Source organism: Lontra canadensis, unplaced genomic scaffold (assembly GCF_010015895.1).
Source record: "Lontra canadensis isolate GAN:19392208 unplaced genomic scaffold, GSC_riverotter_1.0 scaffold74, whole genome shotgun sequence".
NCBI lineage: Eukaryota > Metazoa > Chordata > Mammalia > Carnivora > Mustelidae > Lontra > Lontra canadensis.
Window position 1 is genome coordinate 2,444,653 of NW_022631068.1, and position 25,570 is coordinate 2,470,222.

At 53.1% G+C, this 25,570-nt stretch overlaps 2 protein-coding genes across 10 annotated transcripts in view; one reads left to right on the forward strand and one right to left on the reverse strand.

Annotated features, from left to right (window-relative positions):
* KCNC1 (potassium voltage-gated channel subfamily C member 1) overlaps window positions 1-4,892 on the forward strand; it is a 41,733-nt gene extending 36,841 nt beyond the window's left edge. The window contains exons 3-4 of the mRNA XM_032881150.1: window positions 2,351-2,539; window positions 4,580-4,892. Of these exons, the coding sequence (XP_032737041.1) occupies window positions 2,351-2,539; window positions 4,580-4,644 (254 nt within the window). The 3' untranslated portion in view covers window positions 4,645-4,892. The remainder of the gene's footprint in view (window positions 1-2,350; window positions 2,540-4,579) is intronic.
* Window positions 4,893-10,906: 6,014 nt separating this feature from the next.
* Window positions 10,907-25,570, reverse strand: part of SERGEF (secretion regulating guanine nucleotide exchange factor) — a 217,265-nt gene continuing 202,601 nt past the window's right edge. For 8 of the 9 annotated variants that reach the window (XM_032881155.1, XM_032881154.1, XM_032881153.1 and 5 more), the window contains one exon: window positions 10,907-11,273. In XM_032881155.1, the coding sequence (XP_032737046.1) occupies window positions 10,930-11,273 (344 nt within the window). In that variant the 3' untranslated portion in view covers window positions 10,907-10,929. The remainder of the gene's footprint in view (window positions 11,274-25,570) is intronic. The other variant, XR_004385402.1, reaches the window with a different exon arrangement.

The following is a 25,570-nucleotide window of genomic DNA, read 5'->3' on the forward strand; positions in this document are numbered from 1 at the left end:
AGGCCCTGGGAGCTCAGTTCCTCCAGGGCCAGGCCACCAAGGGGCAGAGCTGATAAGTGGGGGCTCAGCACTCAGGGCCAAAGGAGGGGTGTCAAGCTTTACCACCCCTTGACCTACTCCTGGGCCAGAACCACCGGCTGTGGATTCCTCCACCGACAGACGATGGCCCCCAGAGAGACAGCAAACCCTGGCTCCCCTCCCAGAGGGAGAGGCTGTCGGCCAGGACTCGTTTTCCCCTTGAGGACCATTTGTGCCGAGTACTGTGGGCCCCAAGCCCGCACCCCTATCCACTCTCACCTCCCTGATACCTCTTCCCTCTCTCCCCGCTGCCCTCCTCCCTCAGCCCCTCCCCTGGGAGGGAAGACAGGGGCCAGCCAGAACCGGGAGGCAGGGAGGCAGGCGGGGCTTGTCTGTGCGCACACACGTGTGTGCCCACAGACACGCCCCAAGCGCTAGGCAGCTCCCAGACCCCAGAGAGGCCCCAGTCACGTGGTGTCAGAGTTACCTTGGTAACTGGCCTTTCTGGTTCAGAATAAATCGGGGAGCGAAGCCCCTGGGATTTGTCAAGAAACGCACTGTACGTGAAATGCTTTGCCATCTTGTACGACAGACTTTTTTTTAAGTTCCAAAATTATGATGGGATTTTTTTTTGGATTTGCTTTACGAATAAACCTGATTGGTCCATTTCTCTTTTGACTGACTGCCTCTTTGTAGTGACATGATGTGTACACGGGCCGTGATCCCGCCCACGGGCACGCTGAGTGTGTGCACGTGGAGAAGGATCACTCGTGCGTGTAGTTACATGATGTGAACAGGGTCGTGGAGGAGGGTCCCCCTTTAGTCTTTCAGAGAGCCCCCTCTTGTGTTCATACCCATGTTGGTGGTGCCTTCCGTTGAGGATCTCCCCCCAGATGAAGTCTTTGAGGGAATTATGTTGCCCACCGTGGGGACTGAGTTGCTCCCCGCTGGCCTGGAAGATTCTGCCTTGAGGGCAGAGAGCAGGGGGCAGGCTCAGTCCCCAAGAGTGATGGGCGGGAGCTGAGGCCAGACAGAGCCACCTCCGCAAGCTCCAGAGGCTTCCACAGCTCTGCTCCTGGACTTGGGAGAGGGAGAGCTGCTTGCTCTGGCCACGCTTTGCCCCCGCCACCGCCCCCCCCCGAATGTCTCCTCAGACCTCTTCCCAGTTTCCTTCTCAGGCTGTCCCAGAGGCCAAGACTCCTCTTTACCCACCCGAGTCCATCCGCCACTGTTGTCTTTACACGTCCATCTGCTCTGCTTTGCCGGGACACTGCTGCGAGGAGGCAGAGGAATGGGAGGCCCTCCCGAATCATGGCCCGCTGTCACTGCCTCATGCATACATCCCTGTTGTGCCTTTGCAAGCTGACCAGGCCCGCTGCGGGCAGAACAGGATGGTGGGCGCTGGCGGGATCAGGGTGGGGGATTAGAGCAGATGGAGTGACTAGCTTAAGTCTGCGTGGGGGATGGGGCAGATTCAATGGCTGAATTGGGTCTGTGTGGGGACAAGAGGAGACTGTGTGACCCAGGCCTGGTCTGTGTGTGTGGTGTGGGACATACAGAGTGACCAGGGTGAGTCTGTGTGGGGACAGAGGAGACTGTGTGACCAGGCCTGGTCTGTGTGGGGGGTGGGACATACAGGGTGACCAGGGTGAGTCTGTGTGGGGACAGAGGAGACTGTGTGACCAGGCCTGGTCTGGGGTGGGGGACATACAGAGTGACCAGGTTGAATCCAAATGGGTGGGAGGCAGGATGAGTGATGAGATAGGGTGTGTGTGGAGGACAGTGTGGAGTGTGTGATGAGGTGGGATCCCAGTGAGGGGTAGAGTTGAGAGATGGGGTCTGGATGGGGCTAGGGCAGCCTTGAGGAACTGCTAGATGTGGGTGGGCAGCAGCCAGGTTCTGGTCAGCAAGAGAAAGAGGTCTGAAAAGGCCACCTCTCTGGACTGGAGTTTTTCTGAGTGTCTGTTTGTCTTCTCCCTGAGCTCTGTGTCTGGCCCCCTACCCATGACCGCATCCACACCACCCTGTCTCATCGGCCCTGCCTTGGGCCCTGGGCTCGGCCCCCAGCACCGCGCTTGCTGGACCCATCACCAACTCATCTTTTTGCAAACTTTGAGCAAACCCAGGAGCCCCTCCTTTCCTGCACTGTGAGCAGCTCACAGGCTGCCCAAATGAGCCGGGAACCCGTAGCCTCGTGCCCCCCTCCATGGCCCACTCGCTCTTCTGTCCTTAGGGACAGGCTGCCCTTTGCCAATGCCCCACCTCTGGCCTGTCCCCCTCCCCCACTAAACAGTTTTCAGTGTCTCAATAGCTTCTGCTTATATGTTTGAAGATTCCAAACTGAATGGGGAGGTGGCGAAGGCCGCGCTGGCGAACGAAGACTGCCCCCACATAGACCAGGCCCTCACTCCTGATGAGGGCCTGCCCTTTACTCGCTCGGGCACCCGCGAGAGATACGGACCCTGCTTCCTCTTATCAACCGGGGAGTACGCGTGCCCACCTGGTGGAGGAATGAGAAAGGGTATGTAGGGGAGGTGGGGGCACTCTGCATCAGCTGGGCCGCCTCGCGTTCCTGCAGGTGGGCGGGAGGGTGGCGGGGGAGGGGTGCTGAGGGGCAGGCAGGCACGCAGGGTGGGGGCAAGGAGCAGAAGGAGCCCTCCCAGGGTTGGTCTCTGGAGGTCCGAGTCCCTTTCTCCCAAGTGGGATGTCAGGCTGGCAGAGAGCACTTGAGGTCCACGCAGCTGGGGATGGAACTGAGCTGAGGGGTAGGAAGGGGCTTGGGGACAGGCTGGATGACCACGGGGCTGTGACCTTCAGGTAGGGTGTCTCGTGGGGATATGAGAGGAGCCTGGACTCCTTCAAGCTGCTCTGGGAGATAGCAGGTGAGACCAAGAATGCCAAGTGAGCTCCCCTGTCCCTTGGCAACAGGGTCGGCCAGGCCTGGCCAGGACCCTGTGGGCTTAGCCACCCAAGGTCCATGTTCTGAAAGAGCACCCTTTGAAGAGAATCTGTAGGTCAGTGGGAGGGGAGACATGAAGACAGAGGTGGCCTCAGGGCTTGAGGTGAGGCCAGTGTCACTGCAGAGATAAGATGTGTGCTAGTCAGAACATCGCCCGTGGCAGAGAACTCCTGGAGAGAAGGTTAAGCAGGACTCTGTGCCCCACCTTCCACCCTTGGTCATTTCCCCGGGTGTGGTTAGCGCCCCCTTGTGGTTGGTGAAGGTTGAGCCCCACAGTGACCTCCGTTCAAGGTCTCCTTGTATCAGACCCTTAACTGAAACTGCCCCCAAGCAAGGCAGGGTGGCGGGGGCAGTAGGGGGAGACTTCTACTAGAGCTTGAGCTTGGGCTGGAGAGAAGCTTGAGGCGGGGGCCCAGAGCACCCTAGCTCCAGGCTTCGGGCATTGGCCTGAAAGGCAGAGGAAGCCATCCTGGGCCTGTTGGACTGGCTGGGCAGCTCATGCATGCCTGGGAGTGCCTCGCGGGCTCACTTGGGGTGCATGCTGACTGGAGTGGGCAGGCTGGGCGGGAGAGATTGTGGGTTTTTCTAGAGCAAGAGCTGATTAGCCTGTGGCCATTCACAACTGCTCCAGTATTTGAAGTGGTTCAACAATGCACCAGGAGAAAACACAGAATTCAAAGTCCAGGGCAAACCCAAACCCAGGAGAGGAGAGGCAGCCTACACTGAGATGGGGAAGTCCTTTTGGTCACTGGTGCTTAGTGGGCCCACCGGATCCAGGCTGGCCCCCGCTTCCTTGCCCTGCCTGGAGGTCCCTCGGACCCCAGTGCGGCCTATACAGCTGCCTGCATGGCGCTGCATGGGGGAGGGCTGCAGGCATGGGGCGGGCCCATCCCAGGCACCTTCCGTGGATAGGCCCGATGGTCCCCTTCTCAACTGGCTTTTTCCTGGGGGATGCTCTAGAATCCAAGGAGCAGGGGCGGCCAGAGGGAGGGAGGGGGAAAGCAGGGAGGCTTTGTAGCTGTGCTCTGCCCAGTAAGGTCTCCTGGGCAGCCTGTCTCCTTCACCTTGAATGGTGGCTCAATCTGGGTGGCCTAAAAGAGCGGACAGGAGAGTCTCTTCGCTGTGCTTCCAGAAGCCCAGGGAGAGTGGGACAGAAGAAGCCCCACCTCCCTGTAGTGGCCAAGGGAGCCCAGCGGCAGCCACTGTCCACAGGTGGAACCCACTCCCCAGTCCCACAGAAGCGGGGGTGCCAGAGTCTCTGGGAGGCACCGAGGGTGAAGTGCCCCCACCCACATCCACCCGGCCCTGTTCTCACGGAGTCGTGACAGCGCTGAGGACTTGCTTCTCTCCGGAGAATCGCAGTGCCTAAGCCACGTGCAGAGTAGGGAAGTTAGGGACCCGACACGGTCCCCAGGAGGGAGAAAGAGAGGCGCGCTGGGCCGGCTCACTGCATGGGAAAACCAAGCCAGCTGGAGAAGAATCTGCCTGCCTCTGCATGTGTCTGCTCTGTCTTTCCTCCTCCTTCCTTAAAAACTAAGTACCAAGCGGGATGGGAAAGCCGAGAAGAGAAGCTCAAGTGTTAATTGTATTCTTTACATACAGATCTTTGCAAAGAAAGCCCTGTCATTGCTAAGTATATGCCGACAGAGGCTGTGAGAGTGACTTGACCAGGCGGCTTGGCCGAGGACACTGGTGGCTATTAAGCATCTGGGTGGACCAGCAGCCCCTCCTCACCCTCGGACAGAGTAAATTCACGCCAATGCAGGTTTGCCGGACGAGTCCGAGTGGCCCAGGTCTTGTACTAGGACGGACGTAGCTTTTTCTACGGCCAAATGGTAACTGACCGTAGAGGATTTCTTTTCCTTCTTTTCCTTTTCTTTTTCTTTCCTTTTCTTTCTTTTCCTTTTTTCTTTTCTTTTTTCTTTCTTTTTTTTTTTTTTTTTTTTTACATTTTATTTTATTCGGGGCGGGGGGTGGAGGGGTTCCTTAGCATGACTTGCATGAAGTTAAACAGAAAACCCAGCAAACCAAACCCGCCAACCCTCCTGCAACTGTCATGATCACCCCAAACAACTACAACAACAAGAAAAAAAAAGCAAAAAGTCCTCTATTTTCTTTCCAAGCTCTTTACTTTGACACACGTTGCTGGAGCCAGACTGTATCAGCGTTTGGTAGAAACCTGTACGTTTCTGGGGGCCGGGGGTAGGGGTGGGGACTGGGAATGGATGGATGGCTTCCCTTTTTGTACACAAGCTCGAGAGTCAAGGTTCCCAAAAGGGCAGTCGGTCAGTCATCGGTCATATTGACCTCACCTTCATAGTTCATCTCTCACGCGGAAACCGAGAACTTTGCTCCAAGTAGAATTGTGGAAACGTGCACTGCTGCTTTCTTCCCTCTCTGTCTGGCATGCTTGTGACCCAGCGGACGTCTCCCCAAGACCCCTGACAGCGGCTAGTCTAGGTTGATTCTATCATCTTCTTGGTGTGTAGACCCAGTGTGACCAGCTCCCATAACAAGTTGTTCATAGTAAATAATCAACACCGTGCGGATCTTCCGAGTGTTACCTTAGAACACCAAAATCAGGACCACGGGAGGGGCGGCCCCCCTCCACCTTTATTAAGGCACAACCTGGCATTGTATGCAATTTAGTACTTCAGAGTAAAAAACTGCATGCCCAATGTGATGCAAAGCAATTCTAGCATGAAATAAATTTTGTATCATGGTTTCTGTATAGTCTAAAGCAGATTTGTTTTCCTGAAGCAATTGGAGGTTTGCAGAGACCCACTTCTGCATCTTGAATAAATATAGTATTTTCCCAACAGAAACAGAGGACAGTAGCTTGGCTTTGATCTGATTCTAAAATTAGTGGTGGGGTGGGGGGTGGGGAAGGATGATATTTTTGAAAAACACATGCTTGAGTGGAAAAAAAAAAATGCAACATCTCGAGCTTTCACTGCAGCTCGCAACATTTCCTGGAAAGAGAGCAATGCTGCTTTAGCTCAACACCCTCCCCTCCTTGGGCCTTGGCCCTCCATAATAAAAAGCTGACTTTTGAGATGAAGCATGGATTCGGGTTTTTATTGCCTTGGGCAGGGTTGCGATGTGCCTATAATCAGGCCTGCTGGGCTGGGCTGGGGTAAACCGAGGGGCTGGCTGTCTTCCTGCTGGGAAAAAGCAGGTTCTTCCTGTTTGGTGTGGCGAGGGAGACCGTTCTCAGAAGGCTTGGAGCAAAGACTTGACCCTAAAAGGAGCATGTCCTCTGGTGGGGTTCAGTGACGGGGAAACTTCTCTGCGAGTCATGCCATATTGACGAGTCCTTGAACCTGACCATGTCAGAGCTCCCAGCCCCCGTGCAGACATTAGCCACCCCCTCCCAGGGCCGTTCATGCATCTGATGGTGGCAGAGGCAGGGGCCCTACTGACAGGTCTGGGTGCCCTACCCTGTGGAACCCTGCTAGGTCCAGTCCACCAGACTCCCTTACTGCATGCATCTCACTCAGCCGGGAGGCGTCTTGAAGGCGAGGAGCCCTCTCTCAGGGATCTGGATTTGTGTGGGTTGTTCACTTGGTTTCTCAAGGGGAATAGAGGAGGGACTTGGGTTCCAATTCTTTTTTTATCCATTGGAGAATCCAGGAATGTTCGGGTGGTAAGTCCCTAGCGGTCATGGCAGTCAGCCTTTGAGCATCTTATAAATGAGGAAGTGAGGTCTGCACAGGAGAATGCAGAGAATGGGCTTCCCAGGGCCACAACCAAGTGGGTGTCAGTCTCGCCGGACTTCGGCTCCCTTGATGCCCCCAGCATGGCCCGGGTCAGCCGTCAGATTGGTGGGTGGGAGGCTGAAGGTGGGCGTGAATTCTCCTCCAGCAGTGCCGTGCCCCCTCGGAGCCTTTGCCCGTGGGGCGCGGGAACCAAGGGCGCGGGGTCAGTGGGGCAATGAGTACAATAAGGCCCAAAGGGTCATGCAGCCAAAGAGCTGCTAAGTCACACTGTGTGCGGCACAGCCATCCAAAGTACCGGGACGTGAGAGCCAAGCAGCCTCAGCGGCTGCAGGGAACATCACGTTCACCCTGCCTGGGAGTCAGCCTGGTTCCTCTGGCGGACCCAAGGGGGCTGAACACAAAGCCATTTGCAGTGCGGGTTTTCTGGGACAGAGTAGCTGATGGGGAAAGGAGACGAACATACATTGAATGTCTGCTGAGTGGGGGGGTGTGGGAGGGTTTGTTTGGGAAAGAGCCCACAGTAATTCCACCTGCCCATTTTAGAGGCAAGAGGACAGGTGCAGAGAGGTAACGGAACTGGCCCAGCGGCACACAGCTAGGGAAAGATGAAGGAAGATTTTCACCCAGGTGGGCTGGCTCCAGGGCTCCGGTGAAGCCATCTCAAGCTAACTGGGGCCTTCTTGCGGCTAGAGCCCAGAACGGACAAGATCACTAGCATGGCTGGTCCTGAATCCCAGGGCACTCAGGACCTGGCCTCCTGCCTTCCTTCATGAAGTGCAGCGGGTATGAGGGAAGTGGCCACTTTACACGCTGCTCAGAACCTTCCACACATCTGGCCACCTCACTCTCCTGCTGGAACATCTGCCCTGGCGCCCCCCCGACCGTCCCACCACTTCCCACCTAACATGCTGACTGCCAATTCCCATCTATTACTAAGTCTCTTTCTATGGAAGTGGCAGGAGCCTGGGGTGGCGGGGGGAGGGGGCAACGGGGTAGGGGGCAGGGAGAGCACTTTCCTCTGAGCCCCGGGCCTGGATTCACCTTTGGAAGCACGGTCTCATCTAGTTTGGATTTGACAGCTACTGGGGCCAAGATGGTGGGGGATCAAGGGAAGAGGGGGTGCCTGTGGCCCGGGTGGGGGGATTGTGTGGCAGACAGATTGTGAGGATGCGAACAGCCCACTAACACCTGGAACGTGGGGACTGCACAGTCACCACAGATGCCAGGCGCAGGACCTGCGAGCACACCGTAGGGCTCACACCCCTCTTCTGCTCCCTTCCTTCTCACGCGGGAGGAACTTGGAGGCCCATCTACTTGGCCTATCAGAAAAGAAGTAATTTTTTTTTTTAAAGATTTTATTTATTTATTTGACAGAGAGAGATCACAAGTAGACAGAGAGGCAGGCAGAGAGAGAGAGAGGGAAGCAGGCTCCCTGCTGAGCAGAGAGCCCGATGCGGGACTCGATCCCAGGACCCTGAGATCATGACCTGAGCCGAAGGCAGCGGCTTAACCCACTGAGCCACCCAGGCGCCCGAAAAGAAGTAATTTTTTAAAATGAGCGGGTATTTGCTCCAGTTGCCTCCTAAGGCGCATTAGCTAACCAGGTGGAAGATACTGACCTTAAATTTCAACTGGTTAGAATGCACAACACAGTTCCCACACACGTGGAAGAGAGGAACGGAGGCTAGGCGGGCGTGAGGGATCGGACCCCCTTGTTGAGCCTCTTCAGCCCTGGTGGCCCTAAGAGTGTGCTCCTCGGTTCCTTCGTGAACACTTACCGGGCACTTCCTCTGTATCAGGGCCCATCCTCGGTGAAGGGGTTCCAGAGTTCACCAAGATTCTGTCCCTGGCCCTCAAGGAGCTCAGGATCTATTTGGAATGAGGGGCATGGACATCTACAAGTCTGAGAATGACCACAGGAATCAAAGGGTCCGGAAAACATCTGGGCGACACTGTCGACAGCCCCCGGAGCTCCCAGGCACTCATCAGGCCCAGTGGACAGGCTTGCAGAAAGCCTGGCGGCTGCGGTAGAGAAGGCAGACGGAGGAAGTGGAGGGGACAGGAATGTGTGCGGTGTTGTCAAGAGCTGGGAGTCATTCACTCCCCCATATGGGGATGGTCTGTGCCCCGCAGGCTTGCCAGAACAGTCTGAATCAGCTTCTGAGCCAGTCTGAAGCAGGCCTGCCCCTGTTCCAGGCTGGGAAGGAGCCCCGAGACGCTTCCTTCTTATGCCCACGGGGAGGGCCTCGGGAGAGGCACCAGGGCTCAGCAGAAGACTTGGAACTGGGGATTCTTCCAGCCGGTGCTGACGGAGGCGGGAGGGAACCCTAGGCCACCACGCTGCGGGAGAGAGTGTGTTGGCTTCTTGTGAGCAGTAAGCCTGTCTAGGAGTATGGGCCTGAGTACTATCCGAGGTGGGACAGTTTTCTGGCCGATGCGTCTGATGCCGATCATTCGCCTGTAGGCCTGGAGGTAGGGGGCGGCAGTAACTGTGGGCTTGCTCCAGGATGGGTCATCTCTGGGCCATGCAACTGCCCCATCTCTGAGGGTGTGGGAGCCTTGGCAAGAGCAGCTCAGGTGCACAGAGATGGCCTTCCCATTGTGGAAGTGCCTAGAGGCCGTTCTAGCCTCTACGGGTTGTGGGAGGTGGGCACCCAAGGCTCTGCTGGCCAGGGCAGTGCTGTTTTCTAGGCTACAATACCAGGAGAGGGCTCCACGCACTGGTGTCCAAGGACAGCCAGTGGCTGTAGGTGGTCTCTAGGTTCAGACCTGGGGAGCTCAGGACTGTCGGCATCCCCACTCCACGGAGCTGAACCTACTCCTCGTCCCAGGGGTGCCCCTCGTCTGCCCCCCTGGTTTAGCTCAAGGCTCTGTATGGGTCACCTCCCACTCAGGACCCTGGGCCAGGAGTGAGGTATGTGACCCTTTTCCCTTTACAGGCCTCTGTTTCTCCAAATGAATAATGAAAGCGTTGGATAAGACCAGTGGTTTCAAAACTTTCTCAAGGACCCCTTGTCAATTCTGTGTGAATACAGATGAAAATAAAGCTGTTGTGGATAACGTGGGGGGTGGGGACCCAGACCTCCGTCCACATGGCTTTCCTTCACTCACAGCCCACCCAGGTGGCCACTGAATTCTCAGGAGACATCTATGGCTCTAACAAATGCACTTTGAAGGCCACTAGGCTAGGTCATCTTGCCGGTCCTCTGTTCTGATGTCCTGGGGTTTTGTCACTTCATAGAGCCTAGCCCTCACAGACCCAATCCTCTCCTGAGTCACAGAGGGAAGGTGGTGTGGAACAGGCCACGGACTGGGCTACCCAGCTAGTGACACTGCCACACAGTCCCTCAGGGAAAGCCATTTTCTGAGGCAGAGAGACAGGCACTATGTCTCCCCCAAGCCACAGCTGCCACCTAGGGAAGCCTGGGGCCTGTGGTCTGGCCTGGTCCCCATTTTACCTGAAAGCCCTCCTGCAGAGGCAAGGAGGGCAGACAGGCAGATATCAGGGGTTAGGGGTAGACTCCCCTGCCTTTGCTGTGGCCTATCCCTCCTCATCGGAAACTACACAGCTTAGCTGTTAGTTATACAGACTAGGTCCGGGGTCCTGCCTGGCTCGGATGGAGATACCGATCTTCTGAGAGCTCGCTAGGTCTAGATTCCCTTGTCTGTCCCAGCCGTCTCCTCTGTCAGGCCTTCCCAGGAGTCCTGCCTCTTCCTCCAGTCTCTTATCTCCACTTCCTTCCAGCCCCCTGTCCAGAGCCTTCTTCTTTCTCCCTTCACCTAGTCACCAGGACAAGAACTGCTCCCTGTCCCGGCACCCACCTGCCTGACTCAGTCTCCTTGAACCAACAAACTAATGCTCCGGGCGCTGAGAATCGAAGGCTGGGGGACCGTAACCACCCCAGGGGATGGGGCTGGGCTTTCTGTCCCCACCAGGTGAAGACAGACTGGAGCCTGCTGTTTTCCATGTCCTTTGGCAATTCTAGTTTAAATGTCACTCAGAGACCCGACTCCCCAGTCAGGCAACCCACTTGGGTTCTTGTTATTGCTCTCAAGAGGATCCTTGTTCCCATCTGTCTGTGTCCTTGAACCCCAGACACTGGCCAGGTGGCCTCTCATCGCTCTGGGCCATGGTCAGCCCAACCACAGTGCCTCCACAGCCCTTCTCAGGCCAACCCCACAAGTTGACCAAGCAATCCTCTGGGAACACACTGGGTGGGAAAAGTCACTTTATTAAAGGGCCTCTGTCACAAGCCCCCCATTTCTGGACCTGCCGGATTGGCTTTGGGCAGAAGCTTCTGGTTGCCTTTCCTTCCAATTTCTCTCTTTGTCCATGGCTTCCTGAGATTCAGCATCCTCAGTGGCATCTGGGGAAGAGCCAGCGACCTTGGGGTGTTGGCCCAACTCAGGGAGGGCTGGCCGCTGGCAGAGGGCCAGCGAGTGGCCAGCCCCACAGCCCACGAGGAGTCCCAGTGATGATCGCAGAGCCTGCACGGGCTTCGGGGCCCAGATGTTGTCTTCGGAGCCATCCCCGCACATGCCGTGCTCGTTCCAGCCCCAAGAGTAACATGTCCCTCCTGAGAAAGAGAGAGAAGACCGCTCTAGAAGAGGTTTGGAGAACAGGGCCGAACGCTCACGCTGGGGGCGCGGGGAGACCATAAATCCTGGTTTACACACAAGGAAACCAAAGCTCAACCATACTTGGTGGCATGCTCAGCACCCCTGCTTCCACCCTGCTTCCCCAGAGCAGTGTCTCCCACTCCTGCCAAGCCACAACTGTCGCTGCCCCAAACCTGGCCCTCCTCCTCCTCGGCCCTTCCCTCACTGTAACCTCCTCTACCACCGGCCCCGACCCACCACGATCCTAGACCTACCAACTTCAAACCCTTCCACATCCCCCCCATCTCCACTGCCATCCCCTGAGCCCAACACCATTTTCCCTCATGTGCAGCCATGCCAACAGCCAACAGACTAGCTGGGCCAGTCACCATCCACCCCAACCTTCATAGATCATGTAGGTGATCTAGTGGTCACATCAGTACCCTGCTCAAAAGTCTTCAGTGACTTTCCGTGTCCTTAAAGGCCTTTCCTTGGCCCACAAGGCCCTGAGTGATCTGGTTCCTGACTACCTTGCTGGCATCCCCTGACACAACTCTCTCCCTCACCCTCTGCATTCCAGAACCCTGCCTTCTTTCACATCCTTACACAGGCCTCACAGAGCCTTCCTTTCTCTTGAAGCACTCTTTTTACTGGGCTCCAGGCCTCCTCGTCCTTTATTTTATTTATTTATTTTTAAAATTTTGTTTATTTATTTATCTGACAGAGAGAGATCACAAGTAGGCAGAGAGGCAGGCAGAGAGAGAGAGGGGGAAGCAGGCTCCCCACTGAGCAGAGGGACTGATGTGGGGCTCGATCCCAGGATCCTGAGACCATGACCCAAGCCAAAGGCACAGGCTTTAGCCCACTGAACCACCCAGGCGCCCCCTCCTCATCCTTTAGATCCCAGTTAAATGTGGCTCTGCAGCCAGAGTCCCTGGCCACCCAGTCCAACTTGGATTCCTGTTATCACCCTTGGACTCTCCCCTCATGGGGGCCCTGGCACTCTGCAGTGAAGAGATGACTTGTGTGGTGATGTGTGCACTGTTCCCTCTCACCGGCCTGTCTGCTCTACAGGGATGGAAGGACGGGGTATGTTCCATTCACTGCTGGATCCCTAGCCTGGTACACAGTTGGTGCTCAGTAAGGGCTCACGGATGGGGTAAAAGATTGAATGAACCAAGTCATACAGCTAGAGAGTCTCCAGGCCAGCATTCAAGCACAGATTTCTCCCACAGCCAGTGATGCCCACACCCCAGCGTACACGCTCTTCCTAGCTTTTAGACCCTTCCCCAGGGCCAAACTCACTCATATTTTTCTATAGTCATTAAAAACAATTTGTCCAGTTTATTAAGCTAATACATTTTCATGACAAAATGGAAAATGACAAAACAGAAAATATGGATGGGTGTAAAGAAAAAGCAGACTTTGAGTCTTGCCACTAGTATGAATATTTTAATCTCTTGCAAGAACTTTAATTTGTGAAATTTGTAAATATTTGTGCATATGTTGTCCTGCTTTCGTCCCTTACTATTATAACACAAATATTTCTCCACAGAACTGCAAATTATTCAAAAAGCAAATTTAAAAAAATTCTTTGAGGGGCACCTGGGTGGCTCAGTTGTCAGGTATCTGCCTTCGGCTCAGGTCAGATCTCGGGGTCCTGGGATCGAGCCCCGCATCGGGCTCCCTGACAGGTGGGAAGCCTTCTTCTCCCTCTCCCACTCCCCCTGCTTGTGTTCTCTCTCTCACTGTGTCTCTGTCAAATAAATAAAATCTTTAAAAAAATTGTTTGAAATTTTGAAACAGTTCAATATCCAGAAAGGTACAAAAAATAATTTAACAGAAAAGACACATACTCCATCCAGACTTAGAACATTAGTCAACATTTTGCTGTATCAGCTTCAACCCTTCCCTTAAAAAAAAAAATCATAAAGATACAGCTTAACCCCCATCTCCCATTCTTGCCCTGTAGCCACTTCTCCCAGCAAAGACCCACTCTTTTGAAGCCAGTGTTCATTACTGGTGTGCTCGTTTTACACTTTCTTCCTATATGTCCTTAAATACTATGCAATATTTTTAGTTTGTTTTAAAGACTTACATAAATAGTATCATTGAGATATCTTTTTTATACTTGCTCTTCACACTGAGCATTGTTTTTTAAAATTTATCTGAGCCGATAGTTAGGGATCTGGCTCATTATTTCAACTATGCATAGTATCCCATTAGGTAGAAGTCAGATTTTCCTTGTCCATTTCCCTTCTGATGGACAGTTCTTTAATGAGAACTGTTATTTTATTACACAATATCATGTATAATGTACATATTCTACAACAAGAGGAATATTGCTGCTATTATAAGCAGCACTACCATGAACGTTCTTGACCATGTCTCCTTGTACCAAGTTGTGTCTGTGCAGGGTTGGTCCCTAGAAGCATGAGGGTGGTGGACATGTTTGGATTTCGGTCTGGCCTCACAGCTGTCCACAGCGTCTGCGGTCATGTCCAGCCCCATCAGCGATGGGCCTGAACGCTTCCCTCTATCTTTGCCTCTAAACTCTTGCTATTCTGCTAAGTACAGTGAATGATTCTGCATTTCCCTGACTCCTAGTGAGAGGGATTGTCACTCCGTGTATCGCCCTGAGTTGCCTCTTCTTATGAAGGGCCTCTGTTTTTCTCTTTGTTTGCCTTTTTCTAACTGATTTGTAAGTTTTCTTTGTGTATTCTTTTATTTACACAATTCTTCCCTGTGCTGTGCATTCTAAGTGTCTTCTCCCACAAGTCCATGGTCTGTCTCCTCACTTTGCTTATGGTATTTTTGTTAAACAAATTCCTTTAAAATGACCATCTAATTGCGTATTGTGAAGATTCAACAGTTTCTTTAACCTGTATTCAATTATCAGACGCATAGGTTGTTTCTAATTTTTCATTATTTGGAATAATCTTCCTATGAACATCTTCACATGTGAATCTCTGTCTAACTAATTGCTGTCTCAAATTAGATTAGAATGGAAATTCCTCATCAAATGGCATTTTTGAGATTCCTGAGGGCTGTTCTGAGTGTTTCCACAGTATTTTCTCAGAAAGGTCACCCGAATACAACCAAGTCTACCTGCAGAAGTCTCCCTTTCACTCCAGCATGGCCCGTATTTATGGCTTATTATAACATTTAGAAATCTGCTCTGATTTGAAGACAGAAAAGGCATCTCATTGTTTTTATTGGTACTTTACTGCCATTGAAACTGAAAAATAATTCTTATGTTTCTCAAATATTTGTATTTCCTCTTTTGTGTATTGTCTGCTTCATATCTTTTTTTCTGTCTAGTACATAAGGCTTTCTGACCCGAGTATTAGACTCAAGGGTCAGATGGTCTGGGTTCAAATCCCAGCTCTTCCATTTATTAGCTGAGTGACCTTGGGCAAGTTACTTAGCATCTCTGTGCCTCAGTTCATTTCATCTGTTAAATGGGGACAATAGTACCGGTACGATAAAGTTGTTGGTAAAAATTAAATCAGTAAGTATGTATAAAGTACTTAAGACGGTGCCCAGCACATAGTATTATATAAATATTTGTTATTGTTCTTGGTTAAGAACCTTCTTGTTTTAAAGATTGTTAAGAATATTAACTCTTTCTCTGCCATATCCAGCATAAATATTTTTTCTCAGTTTGACTTAAAATTTTGTTTTGGGTCTTTTGATATAAAACAAGCTTTATCCTTCTTTGTAGTAAAATTCTGATCTTCTATAATTTCTTCTACTGCTTCTAAGAACTGAAAGCCCATCCCTATCTTATCAGGAAATACTCTTTTTTGACTTTTCAATAATTTGATTTTTTTTTTTTTAAATCTTTACATTTCACTCTTTATCCACTGAAAAATCTGTTTCACTGACCACTTTTTCACAAGGGGAGGCTGGCTGGCCTGGGACTACCTTCCTCTTCCTTCCCCCTAGTAGGAAGGCAATCACTGGCCAAAAGCTTGGGTTTGGGGAAACACAGATGTCTCCCTGTTTGGCCCACGAGTGAGGAAATGCACGCAGAGAGGATGGGCCCTGGGCTGTGGCTCCTGCAGTGACCAGTACTCTCCGGCAGGTTGGTGTGAGGTCCGAGTCGGGAAAGTGGAAGAGGCTTGATACCTTGGGGCCTCGCTCGGCACCTGGTGTGGGCTCGGTGCCCGGCCCCGGCGAGCAGCAGCAGCTGACAGTCAGCAGGAATGGGGGCAGAGAGAGCCCGCCAGCAGGATGCGGCCCACCGGGCGGCTGGCAGGTCCCTCCCCTCCCGCCAAAGGAAACTCACTCTGAGGGGCCGGGGCAGCCAGAGGCCTGGAGCCAGGGCTTTCATGCCCACTGGGTCGAGAAGGCTGGCTGAGGGTCAGAAATTTCCTCCCCCAGTACTTCCAAAGAAGCCTACTTGAAGTTAGGTGTTGTCTGTTCTTCCTCTCTTTTAATTCAAACAACCCCGTGAGGCCACCGCATCTTACAGCCTCTCCTCGTTTCACTGGGGACGATGCAGAGGCGCCAGAAACCAGGCCGAACGGCTCCAGAATCGGAGCCGACTCTGCAGAGGATACACCAGCCCTTGCCAAATTCATTCTAGAAAGGCGGATGGTAAATATTTTAGGTTTGAGAGCCTCATTTGGTTTCTGTTGCATATTTTTATTACAACCATTTCAAAACCCTTCTTGGCTTGCAAGGCCATCCAAAATGGGCCCCAGGTCAGATGTGGCCTGCGGGTCACCCTCTGTCAGCCCGTGGCATACCTGCTGGACATGCACTATTTGCTGTGGGCTGCACTGTGCCGTCCTGGGTCCCACAGTCCCAAACATCTGCGTGATCACAGTGCCTCTGTCCCCATCTCTGTCCCATCCCCAGGGTTGCTGGGGGGAGGGGACTGCACAAGGAGACACATACAGTGCCCCAGCACGGTGCCTGACACTTGGTGACAGTTCATGGCCACGTATGAAGCAGACCATGGGGAATGGAGGAAAAGGCAAGAAAGGCCATGCTAGGGTCCAACGGCACAGAGAGGGAGGGGCACCAGCAGACGGGAAGGCCTGGGGTGGGAGGACCAGCTTAGAGTTTCTGAACAAACTTCCTATGAGGCAAAAACCAGACTACTGAACTTTGGAAAGTGAAAGATTAGCTACGCCCCGAACAGAAGACACCTTTAAGTTCCGAGCCCCTCCAGCATTGTAGGATCGGTTCCCACATCCCTCTCCAGCCTCAGCGAGATGCTACCATACAGGCTGCTCTCATGAAGAAGTGACAGGAAGGAGAACTGCCTACAGGAGGCCTTTCCCTAAGCTAACTGGAATGTGAACAGCCAGTTTTTAAGAAGGTAGGTTACAGGATGCATCCTCGGCCGCATGCCTGGCACTGCCCAGGTCCTGCAGCTGCTGAAACCCACCTGATTGATCCAGATCTGCTTTACTGGCCCCCACATAGCTGGGCCTTGGGTGGAAAGACCACAGTTACTGGGGGATTCCCTAGCCTCTTAAGAGTTCAGACCCACAGCTTATGGGGCTCAATGGACTTGGCCCAAGCCAGGCTGTGACAAGGGATGGGCTTGTGGCCCACCACACTTGTGTCAGCCAAACAGCCCTGCGGGCAGCGGAACCTAGGGACTGGCAGGGTCCTGGCACAGGCCGGACACAATACTCAAATCTGTTTAGGCCTTGTGGCACCTGCCTGAGCTTCTTGGCAACCTGGGTCCTTACAGGGCCTTATGGTGCTGGGATTATAGCCCAACGCTAGGGAGGAGGCCACATTTCTGCTGGAGGGCCTTGCCGAAGAGGAACAAACCCCTGAGAGCATGTGTGACCGCGAATGAGTGGGAAAGCTTCATTCTGAACCACACAGTGAAGACTACATTTCCCAACCTCTCTTGCAGCTGGGTATGGCCAATGAGATGTAGGCCAGAAGGTTCTGCAATAGCTCATGGCCCCTTGCCTTCAAAGATGGATTGCATGCCCCTAGAATCCATGACTCCCAAGTCTTAGGCTCACTCACTAGGGCCAAACCATGTAAAATGTTAAAAAAAAAAAAATCACTGAATGCTTAGTGTATGCCAGGCCCTGTGATAAACACTCAGTTTACTGAATCCCCCCACAAAAGACTGTGAGATACGATCTAACATTATCCCCATTTTCCAGAGGGATGGCATGAACCATGCAAGGTAACATAGCTGGTAAGAAGTGGAGCTGGATTCAAACCTGGGCAGTGCGACCCCAGGGCCTCTTCTGTTAATATACTGTCCTCTTCAGCAAAAATCTTGCTTCCCAAGTAATTAGGGAAAGGCACAGAGTGACAGCCTACCTGTGTGGGGACAAGGGCAGCGGCAGAGGCAAGAGCTGATGCTGGTGAGAAAAGCACTCTGCCAAGCAGCACAAATGCACTGAGCCCTTGAGAGCGCTGAGGCCCAAGGCCTGAGGAGGCTGTGCAGGTCCTGCCCCGCCGGCCTCCGGTGGGGTGAGGAAGGGAGGGAGCAATGCAGACAAAAATTCTGGCAACCAATGGCTCACCTTGTCTCCTGTCAGAGACCTCCCAAAGCCCTAGAGCATCAGGAGGGGCTGCTCTTCTGTCATTCCGGGCAGAGGGAGACAGGACGGATGAGGTCTGAGTACCCTTACGGAGAAGGCTCTGGAATCAGGAAGCTGGTAAATGTCAGTGGCCACGGCAGGCTGGGAGCTGCATAAATCTGGGGAAAACTTCTGAGTGTCCAGCCACCAAGCTCAAGCAGATCCCACTCCTTTGGAGGTCACTGCTGGGGTGCTCCCTAAGGTCCTGCTGGGTGAGCAAGGAATGGCATGTGAAGAATCCAAAATTCAGGCCTCCTGAAGGGTTTCAGGTGTAGGTGGTGACTTGAGGATAGAAAGGAGCTCAGGTCCTCACCCTCTCTTGCCCAGACAACTGTATCAGCTACTTTATCCTTTGCGCAGAGGTGGCTGGCCCGTGTGGACTAGCTCCTGTGGACAGCCTCCCATCTCCCACTATAAGGAGCCCGAGAGCAGCACTCTTAGCTGGCTCTCCAGGCCCTCTGTGGTCTCGGCTATGTCACTCCTCTTCCCAAGGCCCTGCTCCAGCCCCGCGGGCTTGCTGCTGCTCCCTGCATCCCCCAGGCCTTTCACACTGTCATGAATTGGCTCAGACAAGCCCGTTTATTGCATTCTGTAGGCATGTCTTCTGCTGAGGCCCCATGCTGGACACAAGGCCTAGAAGAGGAAAATTCAGTTTCTGCCTCAGGGCTCCCAGGCCACTGGGGAAGATGGCCATGAGAAAAGAGGATGATGGGGACCAATGGCCTGTGTTCGCAGGGAACCATGCGCAACAGTGTTCCCTGCAGCACTGTTTGCAATGAAAAAAGGCTGGGTGTCAAGGAGGGGAGGCAAAATAGTCATCAATAGAGGAGGGTTTAAAGAAACTATGATTCGACCCTACCACCGAGCTACTATGCAGCTATTAAAAATAACGAGGTAGTTGTCTATGGCTGGATGTGAAAGATCTCGAAGACATTTTAAAGAGAAAAGCAGTTGCAGAACAATGGAGAGTATGATTCAATCTATGTAGATCCCCTACACATTTCTAGATGTGCAAATCTTGAAGAATACATCCCCAATGTAGAACAATCTGGAGAAAGGAGGGGAGAAATGGGGGCAGGGGAAGGGTGACAAAGATTTTGTCATTTGTTCAAATACTTTAAAAAGTAGTGACAAAGGATGATGATTTTTAAAAAAACCAACAGTATTTCTAAGGGACAGAGGTAGCATAGAGGAGAGGATGACATGCTCTGTTGGGGAGAGGAGATGGGTGTCACTGAAAGTTCCAGAAGTTAACTCTTGGCTAGTGAAGGATGAGTAGGAGTTCACCAATCTTAAATAGAGGGTCCCCACTGAAATTTGCCCACTCTGCATTCTTTTCATTGATCCCAAAGGCATTCTGTTTTGCTGCAGAAGTGAATGTGGCTGGGTGTAGGGCTGGGTCCCACTGGGCTCTGGGAAGGCTATTAATTTCACTTCCTCTAGCTCCTAAACCACCCGGAAGCCTCTAAGCATATGTACCACACCCCTCCTGGTTCTACATGTAATTATATTAGCACTTGGCTCTCTAGTCTGTGAGCTGGGATATGAGTGGGGTACTGAGAACAGGGCACACTCATCCAACAGTCCTCAGGCACATGGGACAGGCAATTGGGACACAGCTACTGAGGGGAAGTGAGTACACGTAGCCCTTTCCCCTGCCCGCAGTCTGTCTGGAGAGCAGCAGAGAGGGGCACATACACAGAACGCTGAAATCGGGTGCCATCAACCCCAGTCCCATGCCTGCTTGCTTGCCTTTATTCCCTGGTCCGTGGCCAGAGCTGCCACCTGGCCACAGTGCTCAAGAACAGAAAGCTGCAAGTCTCTGTCCCCAGTCACACTGCCCAGAAGAGGAGCAGCTCCTACAAAGAGTGGCCATGAGAATGGTCTTGAGGACAATGGCCCCACCAGGCCCAGCTGAGGGAAGAGGCAGGGGCAGTGCAGGACCCTTCCAGTAATTAGTCCATCCATCACTCTCCAGGGCCAAGGATGCCCTGAGGCAGGAGCTGAGGCAGCAGGAAGAAGTCATTCCAGAATCAGAAAGTGGAGCTGTTTGCCCACAGAATCACTCTGGAGATGTTCTGGGATTTTGGCCTGAATTGCCTCAGGGAAGGCTGTCAGTGGAAGCAGTCTGGCCTAGGGGCCCTTCTAGACCAGGATCCACGGCAGCACTGTGAATACGCTGAGAAGATGAAGGTGAAGGCTAAAGGTGAGGAGGAGGAGGGCGGGGTGTCCACATGTAAGTAAAGATGAGGGCTTGTGGAAGAAGGGATTTAGGGAGGTAATGTTCAAAACATAGCCAGAACCTGGCCACTTCTCGCTGCCCCATTACCTCACACTGGAACCCCGTGAGGGCTTCATACTTGTCTCTCTGCTGCCTCGCTTTCCTCTCACTGTCTGTTCTCCACACAGAGCCTGAGTGATCCTATTAAAACCTAAGTCAGACACGGCACTGCTCTGCTCAGAATCCTCCAGTGGCTTCTCCGCTTACTCAGATAAACAACAGCATCATCTCTGACCTCAAGTCCCATGTGTTCTACCCTGCTGGCATCACGATAGCTACACTGACTTCTTGCTCCTCAAGCAGTACTTACCTCAGGGCCTTTGCACTTGCTGTTCCTGCTGTCTGGAATGCTCTTGCCACTGATAACCACAGGTTCACTCCCTCATGCTGCTCAGGTATGTGTTCAAAGGTCACCTTATCTGAAAGGCCTTCCCTGACAACTCTATGTGAAATGGCTATCTATACCCCTCTCTGTCCCTGTCTCATCTGCTTTATTTTTGTTTACATTTTTACTGTTGGTTTACTGTCTATCTCTCCTGATCAGAACACAGCTCTTTGAAAAAGCAGGGACTCAGTTTTGTACACTGTGAAATCCTGGCACCTAAATAGTGCTTAGCATACATTAGTACTTAAAAAATAATTACCTGTTGTGGGATAGAACCAACGAACAAATGAACGAATGAATGCATGAATGGCTAGTGAGAACACAGAGATGCCTTGTTCTCTCCTGGAGGGCCAAGAGAGTCTGTGGAAGTGGGGAGGGAGGAGATGCCATGGGCAGACCAATTTCAGCTAACAGGAAGAAGGCTGGTATGGCCGGGAGGCTGCCCAGGAGAGCAGCAGGTGGCCTGCTGTTGGAGGTGCGGAGCCCCTGGCTGGCATGGGCCCTTCCACGGTGGGCAGAGTGTGGATGAGACACGTCAAAAGTCCTTCTGACCGTGGAGAGTGTGTGTGGTGGCGTGGGTGGGTGTGGACATGTGTGAGAGAAGGAGGAAGGTGGAGGCCAAAGGGCAGAGTAGGGGCCTACCCACCCAGACCCCAGGGCTTCAGGCTGGCTCCCTCATACCACACAGACGAATGGCCTTGGTTCAGATGATAAACAGAAACGTGTTGAATTTCTGGGTTTGCCCTCACAGGTCTCACTTTGAGGCTGCAAGGCTGGGGGCTACTTGAGAACCTCTTTTAAAACCCCATATCCCCAAAGTTGCCCAGTTCTTCGTCAATCTGTCCCATTATCTAAGAGGAAACTGAGGCCCAGAGTGGGGGTCCTCGCCTCCGCACCTTCCCGCTGCCCTCCACATGGGATGGTCGGGGCAGCCCAGTGAGGGAGGTTTGGGATCAACACTGCGCAGGAGAGAAAACAGAGACTGGGAGAGGTTCGGAGACAGCTAAGCCAGGAGAGGCAGAGGCCTGCCTTGCCGCCGTCCCCCAGGCTCCCCAGAGCAGGAGGTGCTGGGCTACTGTGGGTACATTTCCCCAGTCACCTGTGCAGAGAGCGTGCCGTGGCACGTGGCGCAGTGGCCCCACTGGGGGGCTATTCTTAGATCTGGGGAGCTAGGCATGATGGATTTAGAACTTACGAGGTGGAAACGTGTTGGCCTGTTTTATAAACAACTGAAATCCTCCCCACAGACTGTCTTTCTGAATTCTGTGTCCTCTGTGGAACTGCTGGCTCTCAGGGCTTCCTGGCTGCACCGGGAGAGGGAACAGAGAAGGCAACTAAGCCTCTCGGGGGCCTACTATGGCGGAGTAGGGAGCTGGGGCTTTGGCACGACCCCTCCCGCTTGGCAGTACCGCCCTGGGAAGATGGCACTGTGATCACACTCTGTGGAGGGAGAGATGCTGGAATGATCAGGCCTGGTGTGCAGCCTGGTCCTGTCAGCGGGTTTGGCCCTGGTGGGTGGAACGTTAGGGGCGCTGGAGTTCAATTCCTTCACGTGTTGCCAGGGGCTCTACTATCGTCTAAGCTTTCTTCGTCAGAGGTGATGTATCAGCCCCCGTCTACCATGGTAGCCTGTCCTCCCCGCCAGCCAAGGACCCTGCTCTCCGTACATTCCGGGGTTGCCATCACCCCTCTCTGAGCATGTCCCCAGACTTGGCTAAGGGCTCAGGGGACCACGCACCTCACTGGCCATACACTTGGTCCTGGAGGCTGCCTCTGTCAGTGTGGCCTGAGGTCACATTAGCTGCACTGGAGTCCAGGTCCTCTGCCTCTTGCTGAGCCCACAGCCCACATGTAGGCTCCTAAACCAGGCACAAGAAGCTGTGCTGTCAGGGCCTGGCCTGGCCTGCGTGCTGCTGTTCTGGGCCTGGCCAGAACTTTCAAGTTGTCTCCATTAATTATCATCTTTTTTTTTTTTTTAATTTATTTGACAGACAGAGATCACAAGTAGGCAGAGAGGCAGGCAGAGAGAGAGAAAGGAAAGCAGGCTCCCTGCTGAGCAGAGAGCCCGATGCGGGGCTCAATTCCAGGACCCTGGGATCATGACCTGAGCCGAAAGCAGAGGCTTTAACCCACTGAGCCACCCAGGCGCCCCAATTATCATCTTATTAAATGAACACAGCGATCCCTGAGGGGCACCCGCGGAGGGGTGGGGGCACAGATGCAGCTCTGGGACCAGGGTCTCTGGGACTCCTGCCATTTCCGGAAGCTGGTCACCGACAGAGCATCTCTAATCTGTGCTCCCTGTGCCTGTTTGGGAATCATCAGTGTGCAGGCGAGGAGGCTGGGAGTTAGAGCAGCAGCAGGGGTGGGGGTGAGGAGGTCTGTTCTGGAACCCAGAGCCAGGGCCAGAAGAACCCACATGCAGATCAGAAGATTAGGGCTCTAGAAAGAAACTGCTGGATAACACAAGCCTGAGAAGGAGTTCTCTCTCGCTCTCCAATCACTCACTAAAAGCCTACTGAGGGTCTGCTCTGTGTTTGCTGCTGCACCCGGCTCAGTCCAATGCTCTTGGCCCACAGCGAACAGCTCTCAGACAGTGCGGCGCCCAGGTCTGCGGCACCTGGAAGAGCGGTGGCCGGTTCCTCAGAGGGATCAAACCCTTTGGGAAAGAGAGTCTGGCTCTTATTACCTTTCCTTTTCCAGATAGTAAATTTTTACTGAACTTCAGGACAGTCAAAGAAAGAAAGAAAGAAAAGGAAGGAAATATAATAGTACAAAATAGTGAAAAGCTAAAGGATTAATCTTTTTTATTTACCTTAATATATTTTTTCCTTTTAAGAAAACTTTATTTTTTAGAGCAGTTTCAGGTTCACAGAAAAACTGAGCATAAAGTACAGAAGGTTCCCCGTCCCCACGCATTCACAGTGTCGCCACCATCAGCGTCCCACAGCTGAGTGGTACACTTCCCTACAGTCGACGAGCCTCCCCTGACACATCATTATGGCCCAGAGCCCATGGTTTACATCCAAGGCCACTCTTGGTGTTGTGGTACATTCCGTGGATTTAGACAAATGCCCAACAGCATGTACCCACCATTATAGCGGCAGACAGGGCAGTTCCACTGCCCTACGTCCTCTGTGCTCCGCCTGCTTATCTACGGTTTTATCCATCGGAGTGAACACGTGAGCTGAGGAAGAGTTCAAGGGCGCCTGAAGGTTCACGCACGGCTCTAGTGGGAGGAGTAGAGCAGTAATAAGACACGGGACCCCCGTCCTCCAGGGGCAACAGTCTCACGGGGGAGCGGCAAGCAAGGAGACACACACGGATCAACAGGATGCAGCTCTTGAGAAGAGCTGTGAAGAAACAGAATGGAATGCCACGATTAGCAGCACAGGTGGTCAGGAGTCCCCTCCAGTGAGGTGGCCCCTGAGCTGTGACCTGGAGGCTGAGAGGGAGCCAGCCACACAGGCATGTGGGGAAAGAGGTCTCCAGGCCAAGGCGACGATAAACACCAAGTCCTGAAGGGGCACGTCCTGCCAGTTCCAGGAGTGGCTGCGTGGGGCCCTGGGAGCTGGGGTGAGGTGGGCCTGGGGAGAAAAGAGGGGCCTGCTGAGGGGTGAGGAGTTTATTTTGAGAATGCTGAGAAGCCACCGGAGCGTTTTAAGCAGGGAGTGATAAGACCTGACTTATGTGTGGAAAGGCTGCTCTGTGAAAGGCCAAGCAGGGAGATGTTCAGGAGGCTCCCGCAGCGCAGAGGACGGCAGGAGGGGGCGCAGCTGAGCGGGCTGGGGCGGTGGGAACATACAGATTTACTCTACTTTGGTAGCAGGGTGTCTAGGACCTGCTGATGGACAGACACAGGGAGTGAATGAAGGGGGGCTCATTACAGCAGCGCTATCTATGAGGTCCAGCAGCCTGAGGGAGGGGAGGGCCAGGCTTGGTGAGAAAATTCTGGACATTTTAAGGTGGACGTGCCTATTAGACATGAATGAGTGAATGAGTGAATGAATGAATGAATGAATGAATACCTGCCCCACAGACAGACTTCTGGTGAGCCTAAGAGATTATGCCACTGAGTGAGAACTGGGAAAGCGTGGAAATGACCAGCATAGGTGCTCCCAGGTGAGCAGCGGCAGCTCTGGAGGTAACAGTGTGCTTCTGACTCTATGGGGCCTTTGTTCAGGGCTGTTTCAATGCGACTTTCTCAGAGAACTTTCCCTGACCACTCAACCCCCACCTCCTGTCCCCTCATACTGCTTTCTTTTCCTTCCTGGCATGTAATACCCCATCATATATTTACTTGCCTATCAGAATGAAAAAGTTCATGAGAGCAAAAATTCCATTTTGTTCAATTGCTGCAGCCCCAGCACTGAAAATAGTTATGGGTATATAAAAGGCGCTCAATAAATATTCATTTTAGGAATGGACGGGTGTCACCTGCCTCAGGAGGAGCTCATTCCCTTGAGAGGACAGCCCAGTCAAAGAGCTGGGCAGGCCACCCTGGGGGTCACCAACCCAGAGGAAGGCGGTGGGGCTAGGCGGAGGGGGAAGTCAGGGCAGCCTGTGTTGAAGGCACATGCGGTCTGTAGCTGTGGGGAAGGGATATTACAGCTAATGACTGGCCAGACTCAACCTCTGGCTCTCTTGTCCTGGCCTGGCCAGTCTGTCTTAGCTCTTTGAATAAACACCCACCGCAGCCCCCTGCAGGCAGACCACCATTCCCCCAGGCCAGGAAGAGCCCGCTGGGCAGCATGCATCTCCCGAGTTGTCACTGGATGGGCTGGAGACTTTGGAAACACTTTTGCCCCTGAGCAGCTAGGGAGCCAGACAGTCTTGGCTAGGACGCTGCCTGTCACCTGCTGTGTAGATCTGAGCCTTGGTTTCTTCATCTGTAAATAAGGACAATCATCTTTCCTTTACCATTGTTTTTTTTTTCCTGAATGAATGTGGAGAGTGCCCAGCCCAGAGTCCTGTGATCCTGTGATACACGCCTGGTTGACACTTGTTCCCTCCCCCATCTCCCCGGCTGCCGCTGAG